Here is an 18,553-nt window from a genome sequence, read left to right on the forward strand (position 1 = left end):
GCCCCTCAAGTACTAGAAGACTGCTATCACACCCCCCTTAGTCTTTCTCTTTGTTAGTTCTCTTAATTTTTCATTTTATGGTTTAGCCTCCAGACCCCTTAACATTTTTGTTGCTCTTCTCTGCACTCTTTCTAGAGTCTCAATATCTTTTTCACATTGTGGTTGACCAGAATTGGACACAGTATTCCAAATGTCGTCTCACCAGTGCTGCATAAAACAGTACAACGTGATCCTGAAACTATCCCTCCGTTGTTGCAAGTTGCAACCTAGGACTGCATTAGTTTTTTGGGTAGTTGCAGCACACTGCTCAGTCATGCTTAAGTGGCGATCTATTAGGACACCTAGGATCCCTCTCGCAATTGCTCCTGTTGAGCCGGGCACCATGTATTCGATAGCCGTGCAATTGGTTTTTCTTGTCTAGGTGTTGTAGGACGTTACTTTTCTCACCCCTGAGATTGCATTTAATTGGAGAGGGGAGGGCCCACCGTTTCAAGCCCGTCAAGATCTTTCAGAATCCCCGTGCAACTTTGATGTGCTGTTTCTGCTTTCATCCCGGTGTGACGACTCTTTTTTTTTCTTCACAAAAAGGGGCCGAAGAAAAGAAAAAAACTTTGAAGAACGAGCAGGACTCGCAAGACGCTCCCTTTGTTCCGCTCCTTCTTCCTGGAGGACTACACTTCCCAGGCTGCCGAGCGGGGTTGGGGTTGGGGGGAGGGAGGCGAGTGCGCTAAAGCGAGAGCCAAGAGGTGGCGACACCGCGGGGCACAAGCGAATCAGGCGCAGAGTCCCCGCCTTTCGCTGGTTCTTCCAAGGACAAAGTGGCCGAGTGGCTAGCGAGTTATCCTTGGGGGAAGCTCGCCGGCTCCGCAATAGCCCCGCGACGCCCCCTTCGTTCCCTCGCGGCGGGGGTGTTTTCGGTTCCAAGCCCGGGGAAAGCGGTCCAGCCTTTGCGCCCTCGCTGCTGGCTTCTTTCCTGCCCTCTTGGAAGGAAATTAGAGGCGCGGTTGGAGCAGGAGGCAGCCGATGGCTAAGCGCGGCTGAAAAGTGGAGACCGCGGCCCATCGGAGACTCTGAATCCGGGGATGGAGGAGGAGCCCTTCGGCCGCCACTTCTCCGGCCTTTCTGCGGGTTGAGCCGGGCGATGGGCTGAACGCCTCCGCCCGACGCGTCTCCGAGCATCTTCGGTCCAGATGAAGCGACCCAGGGTGGGCCCTTCCTCTCTCGGTGTCATGAGCCTCTTTGGACGGAAATCCCAAACGATGTCGGAACCGCTCGGGGAGCCGGAGGGGCCCCCGTTAGACCGCGCCGAGGAGACCCGAGTCGCCTTAATGCTTCCAGAGGATGAGGACCACCAGGACCGGGAGGACCTGGTAGAGTGCCCGCTCTGCCTTCTGGCCCAGCCCGCGGCGGCCTTCCCCGCGCTTTCCTCCTGTGCCCACCTATCTTGCCTCACTTGTTTGCAGCAGTATTTGCGCATCGAGATCAGCGAGAGCCGCGTCCAACTGGCCTGTCCGCACTGTCCGGCTCTGTTGCAACCGGCCGAGATTCACCAGCTGCTGCCTGAGGCCGGCCTGCGCGACAAATACGAAGAGTACCTGCTGAGACGCCTGTTAGTTGCCGACCCTGGCACGCGCTGGTGCCCGGCCCCTGATTGCAGGTGGGGGTGCAGGGTGGCTCAGAGGCCTTGTGGCGGGGCAGGAGGGGAAACCTTGAGCAGGTGCAGAAATCTCACTAGAGAAATGCTTCAGACTGAGCTGGGTTAAGGGACTGTGGTGCTCTCTTTTAAGTGTTTTCAGAGGCTCCCTTCAAAAGCATGCCCAATCTTCTTACCCAATTGATCTGTTTCCTGGGCTAAAGCATGTACTGGCATCATAGAATAGAATAGAATAGTATAATATAGTATAGAATAGAATAACACAGTTGGAAGGAACCTTGGAGGCCTTCTAATTCAACCCCCTGCCTAAACAGAAAACCCTATACCATTTCAGACAACTGGTTATCCAACATCTTAAAAACAAGATGTTGGCAAGCTGTTCCACTGATTAATTGTTCTGTCAGGAAATTTCTCCTCAGTTCTAAGTTGCTCCTCTCCTTGATTAGTTTCCACACATTGCTTCTTGTTCTACCCTCAGGTGCTTTGGATAATAGTCAGGCTAAGTCACCAAAAAACAAACACAAAACCCGAACTATTTAACCACATTTTAAATCAATCGAAGTTAGTTGTGTGAATGTACATGTTCCTGGTGTGTTGGCTTACAGTATTTGGTTCTGTTTGTTGTCAACTTTATATGGGCAATCCCCTGATAAGTCCGCCCATAGTGCTTTAATAGGTTGACTGCATACAGCCAGAGAAGAAGAGGTTTTGCATTAAACTGAAATTCAACCTGCAGGAAAGAGTAAATGTTTTGATGGAGAAAAGATGAAGTGGAGTTAATATACAAGATGGTTGAGATTGGGCAGCCATTGTTGATCTCCGTGCATCCATTTTCTCAATCAGTTCATTTACTCACTTTCTGCACCAACTTTCCCTTTCCAGTTGCAGACAGATCTGGGTCTATTTGGCATCCTGGATGGTGGTGGGACTGATGCAGAGATCCAGAGCTCATTGAGACAGAGCATCACTTGACCTGCAGACGATTTCAGTTTCAAAACATTGGTGTTAGAGCATGGTAACTTGACTTCTTGACTTGGAAGACATTTTAATAAATTGGCCTGTTAGTATAAGACTGGATTGGAGGTCCCAGTTCTAAATAAAGTGAATTCATCTACATGGTAGATTTAAGTGAAAACTTCAGTGGGAACCTGAAGTTGAGGATTCTAAATAAACGAGAGTACCCAGAGAGACCCTGTACCTGCTTATTCTATGGTTGCCATTCGTACTTTATCCAGCAGATCTGTTTTCCTGAGATCAGGTTTTTTCGTTCTCCCTTGCCGTTCTCCTGGCTTCACTCTTCTCCTTCCCATCTTACCAGGTTGTGCTCCTTCTTTATGAAGACACAGTTGCAAGTGCACACACTGTGCTGTTAGGCGCTGATTGCATTTGATTTGATGCAGATAGCTGGTTAGGAATTTAACTGAACTGTTCTCTTGCCCTTCTGCAACAGTGTTTTAAAGATAAAAAAATCTTCTTTGCAACCTTGCTTATTTAGGTATCGGGGAGAACAAGACATAAGGCTGTCTTGATAGATTTGCTTTGTCAGCCCCTACCCTAAGGTGATAGGATAGAAAAGCTTGATTAAAATCTGGAGATGCTGAAGCTAAGCAAACCACCACAGAAGCAAATCCCATTGATGCTACAAAAAGTATGTACAGAAGATGCAGATAATTTCTGTCTGGTGATTCCTAGCCATGTCTATCTCTCAACGGATAGAGTTATGGTGCTATGGAGAATGGGAATGTTACATAGAGGTGGTGGCAGGATCATGGCTGCCATCATAAAACTCTTAATTCGAAAAGAATTAAAAGAAGTTTCAAGTTGTAGGAAGTGGATTGAATGGGAAAGTGATTTGCGCTAGCTCCTAATACGCTTCCAGGTGCAACTCAAAATGCAGGTTGTTACTTATAAAGCATTTTGTAGTAGTGGCCAGGATAACTGAAGGGCTACTTTCCCCAGTTGTTGTTACTCCCCTATAGGTGGTCCTTGCATAACAGTCATTCAGCAACTGACTTACAATGGTACTGAACAACTGTCCTCATCACCAATCTGGTATGCATACTTAGATTGCAATGGTGCAGTATGTGGCAGGGGTGCCTAGGAAACAATCAGACAAGACAGAGTGGCTTAACAGTCAGAGGAAGGATGACATTTAGGAAAGACATATCCGAGTTGTTCCAATGGATAAAAATGGTGCCAGGAAATTTGTAGCTTTAGACTTACAAGATTCTGTTAATGCAGCCGTGTAATAAAATAGAATTAGCTCATCTGGTCATATTTCCTGTTTGGTTTACCAGGGAGGGCTGGCACATAGCAGTGCAATCACAGGATTCAAGCACTTGGTGATCAATCCATAATTCACATAGCATCCCACAATAACTTCGATTTGAGACATTCCCTAGTTTCCCACTAGAAAGTCAGTCATGTGAGGTCCTCCCTTAACATCCTTCATGGTCCTTGCTTATCAATGGCAACAAGGATTGCTAGAACTGTTGCTAAATGGTGTGGTCACATGACATCATGTTTTATTACTGTCATTTAGAAACAGAAATCCTGGTCCCAATTATTCTAGTTAATGGAGGACTAGCTATATTAAGATCTGGCAGGAGGAACATGTTACAGGACTCCTGAATTAAAAAATACCAACTTGCGAGACCCAGGAAATAAGACCTTTTCAATCACGGTGTTTGTCCTCTGGAACATCTTTACCAAGAGATCTAATTGGTCACAACCTGCTGGCCTTTCAGAAAATGCTTAAGAGTGGCTATTTGCCCTGGCATTGGCGGTCAGGAAGTTAGCAAAACTCAGGTGATTTGTTATTACTCTGAGATTTTTATTTTCAGCTGCCATTTCCTATTTGTTTAGATTTGTACTGTTTTAGTTTTAATCCTTAAACTCACAAGAGTTGCTTGGACAAGAAAGGCAGCCTTATACATTAATAAAATAAATAATAAAATAATATAGATAATAAAAGGCCAAATGTCAAAGCTTAAAGAATCAGTATGGTATAATGGTTAATGTATTGAATTGGCACTAAGGAAATCCCTCTAGTTCGTCTTTAGCCTTGGAAACTTACTAGGTAAATTTGGACCAGTTTCTTTTTCAGCCCAACCTAGCTCGCAAGTGGGTTGTTATGGGGGAAAATTGGAGAAGGAGCACACGGTATATTGCCTTCAGCTGCTGAAAGGTAGGTCAGGTGTAAATACAAATAAAAATAAAGGTTGAATTAGGAGAATGAATTCTGTGAGCGCTATTGAGTTGATGTTCCTGCTTTTTTTGCCCCCTTCCTCCTCCAGTTATGCCGTGATTGCATATGGCTGTGCTGAATGCCCCCGGCTTGTTTGTGGTCGTCAGGATTGCAAGACAGAATTTTGCTATCATTGCCGGCAGCCCTGGCACCCCAATTCCTCCTGTGAGCAGGCCTGGCGGGAGTGGAAGCAGCAGAGCCCTTTGGGAGCTGTGGAACTCTCCACGCAATTGATCTGGAAAGAGGAAGCAGCTCACAGTGAGTTGAGGCAATGGTACCTCTTTGCCTTCTCTCAGCACTGGGTTTCTTCCTTGCCTGTATCTTTTCTGTCACAACCCTCCTATCTCTGCCCCTAAGTATGTCTGTTGGGGCCTGATCAGCTGCATTAGTTTAAGCCGTTTTCTTCTTTCTGCTTTTCGTAGACTCTGACACCATCAAGGTCTGTCCCCGCTGTGGTGCCTTCATCATGAAGATCAACGATGGGAGCTGCAACCGTATGAACTGCACTGTCTGTGGCTGCCTTTTCTGCTGGCTCTGCATGCAAGAAATCACGGATGTGCATTTCCTCAGGTGTTGCAAGTGGAGAGGGAAATGGAGTGGATCTGGCCACTCCAGGCTTTTATTCTGTCCATCAGGGCTTTCAGGGAATGGAGCTGCAGATCAAAGGCTTGGTAGAAATGGAAATAAATTATGAGAGCTCAAAGAAGTACTTTGAATAATATGGATTAGATGATGAGATTGCCCCTATCTACTTATGGGGGAGTAAGCCTCACTAAATTAAATTGTATACATTTATAGGCATGGACAAGATGAGCCATTGAAGGCAAATAAGGTTTTATGATTGAATTAGAATCCAGGGCACCATTTATTTATACAGACATACCATTTTAAAAATAAAAATATTATAACCATAGAGTAAGAGGTTAATTTACCTCTAACTGCTGTAAAAGAAAATTGGAAGTCATTTCTTTATAATTATTATCTCCTGCAATTTTGGTTTAGTTCTTATTTCCCTTCCTTTTTCTTCTAAATATCTTAGTTTTTAATCTTTCATCTTACAATTAATATAAATATGTGTTTATAAATATGCCATACATTAAACTTACCTATTGCTATTCTACCATAGAAAGTCGCATAGTGACATAGACGTTCACAACTAAGTTGAGTATATCAAGAACAGTCAAGTGGATAACAACTTTAATAGAATTCTGAAAACAAATAAATAAAAAACTACTGGCAACAGGTTAAGAATTCCAGAAAGCCTTGAACTTCTGAAATAATAGCTTTATACTTCTCTCTAGATGAGTGAGATCCACATCTTGTACATATGGAATGCAAAGAGACTGGGCTACATCAAGTCCAGTAGATGTTAGGGAGCAACAGTAGTGGATTTCACAAGTGAGTGTTTAATTCTGGGAAAGAGACTTGGTTTTCAGAAACAACCCAAACCAACTTCCTGGTTTTTGACGCTGCAAAAACTGCTTTGGAAGTACATGGTAGCAAGCCGTGTGTTAACTAACAGGAAAAATTAAGGGTATCTGCAGTTTGTACTTTTGAATGCCCCTTTTTTCATAACGGATTCCTGTTTTCTCCTCAGTCCTTCTGGCTGCACCTTTTGGGGAAAGAAGCCCTGGTCTCGAACCCGGAAGCTCCTATGGCAGCTGGGCATGGTGTTGGGTGCCCCAATGGTGATCTCAATTGTTGCTGGCATCGCAGTGCCGGTCATCACCCTGGGCATACCGATTTACACAGGGAAGAAGGTAAGGAGACTTGCACGGAGGCCATATCATTTCCTAATCACAGAGGCCCCTAAAATGTGTACAGGATGTTCTTGTAGGCTCATGGGAAATGCAACTTCTTCAGGACAAATTAAAAAGTAGTTTTTCTGGGGATCTCTTTATTCTGTCTTTCCTTTTCCTCCAGGTTTTGAGCCATGGGCGCAAGAGCAAACTGTCAGGCTGCCAGCAGTGTCTTTCTGTTGCCAGCAGCATTCTCCTCTCTCTCTTTGTGTCCCCTGTCATCACAGCTGTCACTGTTGGTAAGAGCCACAAGGAGACCGAGATGGGAGGGTGCGTGTGGATCCACAAGCTGTTGTGGTTTTTTTTTTGCTTTTGTACCGAAAGGGAAATCTTCTGCCTTTCATGAATTGCATGGCTGCATGAACAGTCCTTGAACAGAGGTGGTTCTTACAACAGGCTCTTTGCCTGCAGGGGTGGGCGTGCCCCTGATGCTCACCTACGTGTATGGGGTCGTGGTACTCTCTCTGTGCCGGAATCGTTGGGGGTGTGGAAACTCCCGAAAGAAAGCTGGGGAGCTCAGCACAGTGGAACTGGAGAACCTCGCCAAATGTACGTGAGTTGTTGTGAGTGGTGCTGAAGTCAAGAGAGGCAAAGTAGTTTAGTCCAGGGGAGGGGCACATCACAAGCGGCTTTCATTTAATACATTCTGGCTTTGCCCTTTAAGCCATAAAATAATTTCTTCTAATTTTGCCATTAGAAAGTTGATATCTCGCTTTGAGGTGTGAGAGAAGAGTCTACAGCAAATACAGCAGCCCATGGTTTTTGAACCTGCAAGGCTTGCAATTACATATAGGTTCCAATAGTATTACATTGGAACAATATCTTTGTTTTGCAACCATTCTAGTAATGGGATATCTCTTGGTTCTGTTTATGGAAGAACACTGTCATGTCAGTTTGATGAGTTATGTTACAGCTTCCTATCTGGGCTTCAGGTGGTCTGTTCCTATAAAATTTAGTTATCAATGAATGAAAGCCAACCAGCTCTCAATTCTTTGACATTATTTTCCTATGGTTTTTTTATATAGCTGGTATTATTTGGTATTATTTCAGAAATGTCATAGTGTTATAATTCCCATTGAGTTTCACCCTTTGCCTGTTTCCATTGACGGCTCTGATGGCTTTGCGTGAAAACTAGTTTAACTGACCCAGTTGATTACACAGCAAGGATTCTTAAAATGCCATTTTTTCTAATTGTCCCAGAAAACTCAGAAGTGATTCTTTTTAATTATTTTACATAATCAGGGAATGTCTCAGGAATTCCCCTAACTTTTGCATTTCTCCCTTTGTATAATAGCTAGATACTTGTATCTCATACTCATATTGTCTCCAATTGCTGAAAGATATGAGTAGTAACAAGATGGGAAATACCACAACAGAGCAGCTTTCTAAAACTGACATTTAATATTCAGAATTTATGAGCTTTTTAAAAACTGTGTGACTATAAACCCCCTTGTTCCTCTTTTCTGTTTTAGTACCATTTGAAAATTTTGCTCGCTCTCTACCGTTGCAGATAGTTTTATTCGATTAGGTTTCATGAAATCAATATTTCCATTAAGGAAACCTTGCAGAGGCTACTTAGATATGTGAAGATATTTCTTGATGCCAAGAAAGGGGATGCTGCCATGTTTATCCTTTCTTTCTTCATACCAGTGAACGAACTGCTGGCTGTGCTGCCTACCCCTATGGTGCCTGAGAAGGGGGCTTCTGCTTCCATCCCCCATTCAAGTAACAGTCAACATGGAGAGCCATGCCAAAAAGATCGGAAAAGCAAATCTGCCAGCACTGTAGCCTTGGCAGGCAGCATGCTGAGTGAAGCTCAAGAAACTTCTCACAGGTCAGTCTAGTGGATTTGGGAGGGTTGGAGGGCGTCCCACGCAAAGTTACCCCTTATGAGTAAAGTCTGGATGGAAGGCAAGAGCAGGAAAGGAAGACCTATTGAACATGCAGTGTTGGCTCAGGTCTGCTTTATTGGGCTGTTGCGAGTCCAGTTTGGGAGAAGTTCCATCTCACTGCTACCTCCAGTTTCTCAGTCATGGCAGACATCCTCATTCTGTTTTCATTTCAGAAACAATACAGTAGCGTAGAGGGAAGAAAAAAACCCCCACACATTCCTTCTTCCCAGTTTGCCTTCTAGTGCAATCTTGTGAATTATAATTCTCTACCCTGTTTTTCTGAGCCATATTCCACCCGCTTCACAAGTAGCGCTGTTCTTCTCCTGTGCAGGGATGGCCTGAATACGGTGGAAGTGGAAGTGGAGATTGAAACTCAGCCACAGGCTGCTGGGGAGCACAGTCTCTGTAGTGCTGCATCAGGCCACAGCTTTTCAGCAGATTCGCTCGCCTATACAAGTGATGGCTGCAGTTTGGCGGGAGTGATGACAGAGTAAAGCAACATAACACACAGAAGCAACCATGGACTGAAGATCCAAGCTCTCCTAGCTTGAAAGCCAAGTCTGTCTACAGCCCATGCAAGATTCATCACTGCTCACTTCGGTTACCCAAACACTTGGCATCTTTTAGCCCCCATTCTGCCTTCCACTTAATTAAGACCTTTGGTGCTTCAAGATAATAAATAGCAGCTATCAGAGGAGTCTAATGGATCCTCCCTTTTTAATATGTAGGGATGGAACTCCATGCGTTACCTAATTAGGTGGTGGGAAGAGGTTTTGCCAGATGGGGCTAAATTTCTGAACAACCACTGAGAGAACAACTGAGGCCAGATTCACATTAAAGGAGGCTTGGGAAACCTCTAATCTTCCAGATGTTGAATTACAACTTCAAGCATCACTCATAATTGGCCATATGGATTAGATCTCCTGAATCGTAGATTTCCTACCTCTGATTAAATGATTTTAAGTAACCACTTTGAGCAGAGTACTTGTGGAGGGGAAAGCACTGATCTAAATAGGCCAGAGTTTCAGTTGTGATAAGATAGCTACATATGTTAATCTTCTGGATGAAGATCGAGATTTGGGGAAACTGGAAAATCTTCAAGTGAAAGCCTAACGCCAATTTCAGAGAATCAAAGGAAGGGCATAGGGTAGGAGGAAAAAGGGTGCACTTGCAGCTAAGCTAGAACTTATGAGAGATTCTGGACTACATTATGGATTGCTTTATAACAAGTCCCACAGGAGACTTGCTATTAAAGCCATTATTATAGAATAAGCTCCTATGAAATCCCTGATTAAGGAATTCCTCAGAAATCTAATGGAACAGCAGTAATTCCACTTAAAGCAGCAAGTAATTAAAGGTTACTTAAATTTTTACCTCAATATTGAAACTGAAGGAACTTCAGTGTCTGGTAGTATTATGACCCTATAATCCATAGGACTGAGGCAAGAAAGGTTGAAAATCAACTTTGGGTTAGCCTTATACCAATCTATGGCTTAGGAACAAAAGATGCAACAAAATGGGAAAAAGCTGTTATTAAAAAAAAAACACTTTGGAAAAAAGGGCAAACAACTTTCAATGGGCTGGCGAACTACATTGCTACCTGTTGAAAGGGGTATTTCAGTGACATCCACAATTTTGGCTCATTTGCGGGAGGCTAAAATAACGGTGCCCAACTTGTTTTCATGTTTGGGGAGTTTTAAGGGTGGCAATGGAAGCCAAAGATTTGTCTCTCAAAGGCTTCCAATTCCCACTTTTTTTTTCAAATTCAAATTTAAATTTATGACTGTAAAATAAGAGTGCTATATTTCATGGCCTTGCACTCAAGTCTTAACAAAAAATCATGTGGCTAAATTTAGGTTCCCCTATTTTCAGAGAAAAGAATCCTACTTTTCCACAACCCCCCCCCCCCCCAATGAATTGGGGACATCTGTCTTTTCCTGGGGAAATCATAACAGAACAGATAATAGTTGGAAGGGACTTTGTAGGTTACCTAGTCCAACCCCCTAAGATAAAAGTTTCCACGGACAAGACAATGTATTGTTGGTCCTAGTTTGCTTTGGCAGAATAAGACCTTGCAAGTCACAGGCATGGAATTCATAGTGGGAAAGGATTTGGAATTGGGAAGAAATTGGAATGAGCAAGAAAAGGGAAGAGACTACAGAATCAATGAATGGCATAACAGTTCAGTTCATCTTCCTTCCCTCACAATTTTACAAAAGTACACAGTCACTGATAAAGAGTTTTAGTTTTTAGTTTGAAAAAAATCTCAGTTGAAAATGAATGACACAGAGTTGGGGCTTGGTAGCCATGGGGTGGGGGGAATTATGGCAATCAGTCCCACAAAATTAAAAAAAAGTGGAGGCCTTAAATAAAACTGCAGCTCTGAAATCTCCACATTGTAAAACTGCTTCCTGCCAACAGAAAACTCACAGGCACGGAAATGGCAACAACCATATAGAAACGCTGCAGTGGTCTCTCACTCTGTGTGTGTGAGTGTGTGTGTGACAGAGAGTGTTTGAGCAGGTAGAACTGCCTTCTGGGCTTTGGTCAGAGTATGACCCTCCCTGCCATTCACTCTTTGGAATGGTTTCAAACACCAATGGGGCCCACCCTGAATCCCTTTTCTCCCTCCAAATAATAAAGACAAAATGGGCCTCCCTAAGGATAAAAAAGCCTAAAACAGGCATCAAAAGTTCAGCTTTGTTTAGAAAACAAGAGTCCAGTGAGCGCGTGGGCAATTCCCTACCCAACTTGGCTGCTAGTCCTGTCGGGCCTTCTTGCTACAACCCTCTTCTGTGGGGCTAGTTGTTGTGCTATCCTCCAGTTTCCGTTTGCTGCTCTCAGCAGGGGAGCCTTGATTGATGTGTGGTTTAAAAGAGATGATGATACAAGTCATGTTGTCACAGCCTGTTCCATCACCAGATGTGTCAGGAGCCAAACAGCGATCCAGGAGCTGTTTAGATAAAAGTTAAGAGAATGACTTCAGCAGGAAGTTCACCTTCTGCCACACACCCCTTAAATCAGAAAGACAGAGAAATTCAGGCAATAGTCTGATGGTTTCAGATACCTGCCAGGCAGCCTGTAAATAAGACTTGCAGGAAGGAATCTTTGTGTAAACCAAACCAGATTTACTAGAAGTGGACTACAAACCTAATGATTATCCGGTAACATTTTTCAGTTCTTGAAGATTATTTGTTATCAAGATAGGTGACTGTTCCCCAGGCTTAATCAACCAACTGGGACCCAGTCAGTAAACAATGTATGCCTGTTGCATTCCAAGATCCAGTCCTTCTTAGGTGCTTTCAAAGAGAAACTTTTTAGAGCCCCAAACAGATCATGTCTCCTGGCAATCTTTCTATATCAAATAGAACATCAGCCTAAAAAAAATATCCTAAACCTAAGAGCTGAATGTCTTTTCCCATATGCTTTAGAAATTTATTCCTAAATTTCAAATGTCACATCTCCCAGTCTCCAACTCACTTCTTCTACTATAGATGAAAGAGATCGCAACTCCCCATCTTCGCCCTTCTGTGTGATCTTGGATTGAATAAAATCCACCACCTCTTGGCTGCTCATGACATTCCTGGATTAGGAGTGAGAGAGAGAGATCATGAAAAATAAATGTAAGACTAGGATAGGTTACAATTACCATGACCCGTCAAAACCGCGGTCCACTAAAGCGCGCCCGATTAAAGCGCGTACCTGACGTCATCAGCAGTGCGACAAATACGACCGCGGAGAAAAAAGGGCGCTTTAAAAAGCGCTTTTAAAGCAAGCCGATTCACATAAAGGTAAGGGTTAGGGTTACGTTAAGCGTTAGGGTTAGGTTAAGGGTTAGCGTTAGGTTAAGGGTTAGGTATAGGGTTAGGTTAAGGGTTAGGCTTAGGGTTAGGTTTGGGGGGGTTAGGTTTAGATTTACACGTTCATTTTAAGTTTACCGCTCACAGCGTGCTGTTTTCGTCGCGCTGTGATGACGTCACGTACGCGCTTTAGTCGAGCGCGCTTTAGTCTACCGCGGTTTTGTGGTGGAACCACAATTACATCAACCTGCCCTCATCTCTTCAATTATAATCCCTTCCAGGTCTTGATTTGGTACAAGTTATCAGCACTCTCTACTCCCCAAGTATATTGAAAAAATTAAGCTTCAGCTGAGCACCATTGTAAGGATTCTCGTTTATCCCAAAGCTCAATTTCCACCTACCAGATGCCATCACAGGCAATGACCATAAAATCGTGGTCATCGTTGATTGTCAGCACTTTGATATCTGGCAGCGCTGAGATCATCTGTTCTTCTGGGGGCAAATTCTTGTTACGTTTATAGAAATGATCTCCTAAGATACAAAAATGATCAAGATATTTATTTGAGGGTTCACTGTCCTAGAGAAAAGTGCAGCAACAAGGAGAAAGTTGGGCTATGCTCAGTAACTGAACCCCCTACCCCTGGCAAATAACAGAACATTCAAGGCATTTCTCAAACACACCTTCAACATATCAAGTTTTTAAAGTTAACTTCTGGTTTGTATGAAGCTTAGCTACACATGCCATTTCTTCCAAATCAATCAACTGGGATTCACTTGCATGATGGATCAAGTCAAACCAGCTTTATAACGAATATTCATTGAGGTCTTTCTGCAATTTGAGCTTCATGCTCCCATAGACAAACCACAACATTAAATCCTCCTGAAAATAACTCCCCCAAATGTGGGTGAGCTGGCTAAAAGACCATTTAATCTAGTCCCCAAACTTTACGCTTGGTGGCCCAGCAAGGGGTCAGGGGAGGATGGGACACCGGCCCATGCAAGTAGTGGGCTGGTGCATGTGTGCTAGCCCACCATTCATATGTGTTGAGTTGCATGCGCATATTGGTCCGCTGCTCATGCGAGATGAGCTGCATGAGTGCATGCATTGACCAGTTGCTCATATGGCCCACTCCCAAACCAGCCATGGCCCGGCAGTAGGCTGTGGCCCGGTGGCTGTGGCCCCCTGATACCACATTCACAACATTTAAGCCACTTTCAGCCAAAGGATTCACTATTGGCAACAAATTCTTACTTCACTCTACATTTCACATTCATACATGCTGTATTTGTTTAGCCAAGTCACAGATGGCATCAATCATATGTACCATGTTTAAAACCTATTCTTGTGAATGGGCATGTCCACAATTAAGCCAGCTTTAAAGTTTAGCCTGGAGCTAGGTTTCTAATTGTTCCTGGAACATTCAATAAGAAAAGTTGTCAGCCCTTTGCTTCTGAGTTTTCAAAAGCTGGTTCCTGACAATTGATAAAAATGAGTCCCATTAGTGCAAGATTTGATTTGCAAACAAGAAGCATTATAAAATACTATATTTTTAGATTGTTCTATTCTTTAATACTATGAAATAATTCATTTTGTACTTAAGGCACTTCAATAGCTCCAGGTCAGATGATTGAAGAAATAGCTTCCTTTTTCAAAGAAAAGGAGGCTGCAGGGCAAAAGATTGCCATGTGTGATGTTTTCGTCATCGAAGGCTGAGTTGAAGATTTGGTGTTCATTGTCAGTAGTGGCTACTGCCCTATAACTCTAGCACATGCATACCTGTTTACTCACCAATTGCTCTGGAGAGATTGAGGCCACCATTTACCCGGCCATCCATGGTTACTTTTCCACCAGCATTCTTTATTCTGGCCAATTCCACCTCATCTTCGGGCTTATGATCATAGGACATATCCACAGCCTTTCCACCTTCAGACACCACACACCGGGAATCTCCAGCATTGGCTACTATTAGCTGCTTGCCTCTGATAAGCGCTACTACCGCCGTTGTGCCACTGTCTGAGCCGGGCTGGAGAGTAAGAGAACTGTGAGGAGAGCCCATGCGGAAGCACAAGACTTACTGAAAGAGTGGGCCTCAAACCAGGGTAAGAGCAAAAGCTCAGCAAATCTCAGTAAGGACCAGGGTGCCCCTATTTCTTCCCCGCTTTCTTCACAAACACTGACCTTTTCTTTGCCCTCCATTCCTGGGAGCATCATGTCTTCATCATCTTCCTCTTCTGCTTCTTCAGTATCATATTCTTCTTCCTCACTGCTGTAGCTATCCTCATCCTCACTGCATTCCTAATCAAAATGTAATACATCCACCCGTAACAAAAATAAAATGGACCCCATGGCTCTGGCTGCTATCCTGCATGCAGGACCTGGGGTATCTTTTTATTAGCCTTCATCTGTAAAGAAGGCTAAATTCTGCTTTTTCAGCTCAGTTATGGAAGGACAAAATGCACCTCCCCCCACTGCCCAAATGATGTGATGGTACCTCACTATCGTCATCTTCCTCCTCTTCTGCATCCTCTGATTCATCCTCGCTGTCCTCAAAGAACATTGACTTGATCACTTGCTGGCTCTTGCTTGCAGACGAGCAGGATGGCTCCATCTCACCACTGGCAGGAGATGCTCCCTCGGCTATCTTTTTTTGGCAAGTACCAGCATCCCCTCCACCAGCCACATCTGGACCATGGGAGGTACTGATGGTTTCAGAGCACAATTTGCCATTTTTCTCCTCTTCTTCACCCTCTTTATGACGCCTCGAGGGCTCCTCCGCATCTACTTCACCATTCAAACTTGGCTCCCGGGCATCCTCCTGGGTTACATCTTTGCCTGGTGGGCCCAGCTTGCCCTTGACACAGTTTTGCCCATATCGAGTCAGAAGCTCCTCAATAGTCATTGCAGCCTCCTCATGCAGCAAGGCAGTCTCCTCATTGTCCACTGCATGGGAGTATTGGGGGAGAAAGTGCAGCCAGTCTCAATGTCACATCCAGATACCTACCTTTTTTAAATCATAGCTCAGGAAAGTCATTTCTTATGACTAAAGGAACAGAATTTTACACATATGGCATCAATCTACTTACTAAAATACAGATGGAATCATATTTCTCATTACAAATTGCCGGCCCTAAGGTCACATGTCACTATAACTGGGCCCGACACTAGTTTTCCTAATCATATAAACTGTTTTTACCAAGCTGCAAGTGATTGGGGTGTGTAAGTGCAAACATGATGCTGGATTACAATTCCCTTTACCCCAATCACCAGTAATGCTGGCTTAGAACTGTTAGTTTTCCACCTCCTGTTTTGTCTAGGCTCTTTCTTAAAGTTGGCAGTTAATTATGTTTCCTTTAATATAGGGAATGTGACCTCAGACATCCTTCCACTTTAGGCATTTAATCTCAGTTATATACAAGGTTGATATAAGAGCTCTCTTTGTGGTACTTGGCTTTTGCCTCTAATCTGCACTGGACTGCAAGTTGCTGCTTCACTCACCATCATCTTCATCTGCCACTTTCATATCTTTCTCATCACCCTCATCTCGAGACCGCCCTGACATCAGTGCTAATTCCTTGATCACTTCTTCCATTGTCAACTTGGCATCAATGGCCAAAAAAGCATCTTCAAGTGCCTAATAAGAAAAAAATAAAGGATTTCTTTGTGACCACCATTAATATTAGAAATAATTTAAAAACAACTAATCCAAGAGATATGATACAATTCTTAATAGCCCCAATAAACAGGCTAATACTATACTGCACCACAATTGATACCAGTGGCCAAATAATTTCTGTCACTTTCTCTTTTGTTGTTATACAAAAAATAGCCAATTTATAACCAGAATTGGCTTCATATTTACACTAAACTCTAGTTTTTAATAAGCAATTTAGATTTTTTACAACATAGTGAAAGAAAATATCTTAAAAAGATTAAGATGGCAAAGATTGGCAAAGAATCATGAAACAAAATCCTTCACAGAATTAGCTGTACTTCTTTGGCATGCTCCTCTATAGTTTTGAAAGACAGCCTTTCTATCTTACCTTTTGTAGTTTGCCTTCTTTATATGCTTTCTGATCCTTGATGATCTCTGGCAGGTATTTGGCACAATACAGGGCTACCTCTTCTCCTACAGCAAAGAGGCCAAGAGTTAGAAACTGACAGTCTCGTTTCATCTCAAAAACAACCTCATGTTTGTTTCAGAGAAAACATGTATTAGCATCTCCAAGCTGAACAAATTGGGTACCACCAAAATAACGCAAAGATCCATTTATTAGGCGCACAGGAGTTAGGACCCTAGCATTGACAAATCCATCATTTACAAAATCCAGAGAGGTTAATCAGTCAGACCATCAAAACTTCCTACAAAGGCAATGTTGTAATAATACAGGTAGTCCTCAACTTACTTAGTGATCATTCAAAATTATTGCACTTGCAAATTATTCCGATATCCCCATGAACACGTGATCAAAATTCAGATGCTTGGCAACTGGTTCGTATTTATGACCGTTGCTGTGTACCAAGAACATGTGATCACCTTTTGCGACCCTCTGGCAAGCAATGTCAAGGGGGAAGTCAGATTCACTTAACAACTGGGTTACTAACTTATCAACTGCAGTGATTCCCTGAACAACTGAAGCAAGAAAGGTTGTAGAATGGGGCAAAATTCACTTAACAAATGTCTTGCTTAACAACAGGAATTTTGAGTCCAATTACGGTGGTGAGTTGAGGACTAGTTGTAACTGGTCAACCTCGTCAGTTTCAATTAGAAACAAGTGCCTGCATAACCAATTTCGTTGTATTTATTTTATACAATGACAATAAAGGCTATACTATGTTTTAATCATAAGAATAAAGAGCACTGGCAATGAACCTCCTCGAGCGGTGGGGATGTAAGGATCCACAAGACAGCCTTCTCAAAAGGCCGGGTCCCAACAGATGTCCTTCAACGAGTGGACACGTGGTTATTGGGTAACCCTTACCTCCGTGACCATCGTATACCGAGAACATTGCCGTCTCGCTGTCTAAATCGGGAATGCAGTTGTGAGCATCCTGAAAAAGAGAAGGATCGGTTAAAAAGGAGGAAACAGCGCGGACCAAGTTCTGGAAACTCCCAGCAATTTCAGAAGAGGCCAAAGAAAGCAGGCAGATAACACAAGCGCAACGGTCCTCCGCAGCCTACCGGGGCCAGTGGGGCACCGAACTATCCACACCTCCGCCAGTATAGGGGACTCCATGACGGGGTGTGTGCGTGTGTCTCTAGCCGTTAGCCCTGAGAATAACCAGAACGCTTTTCCCCCATTGAAAGCCGCCATAAGGAACGAGGCTGCGGCCTCCCGCAGGGCAGAATCGTCCAGCAAGACACCGTTCTCCCGCCCTCGGTCCGTCCCGCCCTCACCTCCATGGAGACCCGCCAACCCTGCATGGCGCTGTAGCCGAAGTGAAGCGGGCGCGGCCCAATTCCGACCCCATCCCCGGAACTCTTGGCCGTGCTGGGCTGCGACAGGTAGGCACCCATGGCAAGGCAGGCGCGGGCCCCGCCGAGCCGAAGAAGGAAGAGCGGCAAAGGCTGAAAGCGAACGGCAGAGGGGAAGGCGATTTGGGGACCGGAAACAAGACACCATAGAGTCCCCGCCGAGGAACCACGGGAACCGGATGTGACGCCGATAAATGATACGAAGGAAAAAAAGAAAAGAACGAAAGACGTTTCCGAGCAGAGCGGTTGCCGCTAGAGCGGGCGAGGGAAATTAAAGGCCGTGGCACGTCAGAAGGGAATGAATGGGAGAGTGGGAGGGGAGAAAACCGGACGGGATGTTGCAAAATCATAGACTATGAGGAAGAAAGGGCGTAGCACTGGTTGCCCAGCAACGAAGGGGAAGGCCTGGAAGGTATTTTACTTCTATTTACCGAAGTGGCGTTTCTCTTTTGCAGTATTTCATTTCCTACCCAAGTCTACAGTACTGAATATCTACGGAGATTCTCAGTCATCCAAGTCATGGTTGTTCCAGAGGTGCTTCCTCCCCCCTCCCCAAATAGTACTGAGCCACTTCCATCATGTCAGGCAGGGGGAATAGGAGGCAGTGCATAGTCAATCTAGTATCAAAATGGTAATTTGTCGCATTGCTTAACAGACATTACATTATATTAAGGGAGCTTTACGCTA

The 18,553-nt window shown here is 44.1% G+C and overlaps 2 protein-coding genes across 3 annotated transcripts; one reads left to right on the forward strand and one right to left on the reverse strand.

The window, feature by feature from the left end:
- Positions 1-760: 760 nt before the first annotated feature.
- On the forward strand, positions 761-10,862 carry LOC116507436 (E3 ubiquitin-protein ligase RNF19A-like). 2 transcript variants are annotated; one of them, XM_032215558.1, is made up of 8 exons: positions 761-1,657; positions 4,951-5,159; positions 5,324-5,471; positions 6,499-6,661; positions 6,825-6,939; positions 7,097-7,249; positions 8,351-8,534; positions 8,924-10,862. In XM_032215558.1, the coding sequence occupies exons 1-8, from the start codon at positions 1,191-1,193 to the stop codon at positions 9,084-9,086; spliced, it is 1,602 nt and encodes a 533-aa protein (XP_032071449.1). In that variant the 5' UTR covers positions 761-1,190; the 3' UTR covers positions 9,087-10,862. The 2 variants fall into 2 exon arrangements, with proteins under 2 accessions (XP_032071449.1, XP_032071450.1); XM_032215559.1 differs by having other exon boundaries at positions 762-1,657; positions 7,112-7,249.
- On the reverse strand, positions 10,828-18,018 carry PPM1G (protein phosphatase, Mg2+/Mn2+ dependent 1G). Its single transcript, XM_032215556.1, has 10 exons — positions 17,789-18,018; positions 17,373-17,442; positions 16,434-16,519; positions 15,889-16,024; positions 14,885-15,333; positions 14,572-14,688; positions 14,182-14,416; positions 12,794-12,923; positions 12,073-12,175; positions 10,828-11,545 (listed from the first exon to the last, which is right to left on the reverse strand). Exons 1-10 carry the CDS (start codon positions 17,906-17,908, stop codon positions 11,351-11,353), a joined length of 1,641 nt encoding a protein of 546 aa, XP_032071447.1. The 5' UTR covers positions 17,909-18,018; the 3' UTR covers positions 10,828-11,350.
- Positions 18,019-18,553: the final 535 nt, after the last annotated feature.

Source organism: Thamnophis elegans, chromosome 4, assembly GCF_009769535.1.
Source record: "Thamnophis elegans isolate rThaEle1 chromosome 4, rThaEle1.pri, whole genome shotgun sequence".
NCBI classification, from domain to species: domain Eukaryota; kingdom Metazoa; phylum Chordata; class Lepidosauria; order Squamata; family Colubridae; genus Thamnophis; species Thamnophis elegans.

Bases quoted from the DNA above. Each gene is read 5' to 3' on its own strand.
- LOC116507436 (XM_032215558.1), top strand. From the start codon at position 1,191: ATGAAGCGACCCAGGGTGGGCCCTTCCTCTCTCGGTGTCATGAGCCTC. The intron at 5,160-5,323 runs GTGAGTTGAGGC...TGCTTTTCGTAG, and splicing joins GAAAGAGGAAGCAGCTCACA to ACTCTGACACCATCAAGGTC. The intron at 7,250-8,350 runs GTACGTGAGTTG...TCTTCATACCAG, and splicing joins ACTGGAGAACCTCGCCAAAT to TGAACGAACTGCTGGCTGTG.
- PPM1G (XM_032215556.1), bottom strand. From the start codon at position 17,908: ATGGGTGCCTACCTGTCGCAGCCCAGCACGGCCAAGAGTTCCGGGGAT. The intron at 15,334-15,888 runs GTGAGTGAAGCA...ACTCCCATGCAG, and splicing joins AGTGGCAGATGAAGATGATG to TGGACAATGAGGAGACTGCC. The intron at 11,546-12,072 runs GTGAGTTGGAGA...TTATCTAAACAG, and splicing joins TTTCATCTATAGTAGAAGAA to CTCCTGGATCGCTGTTTGGC.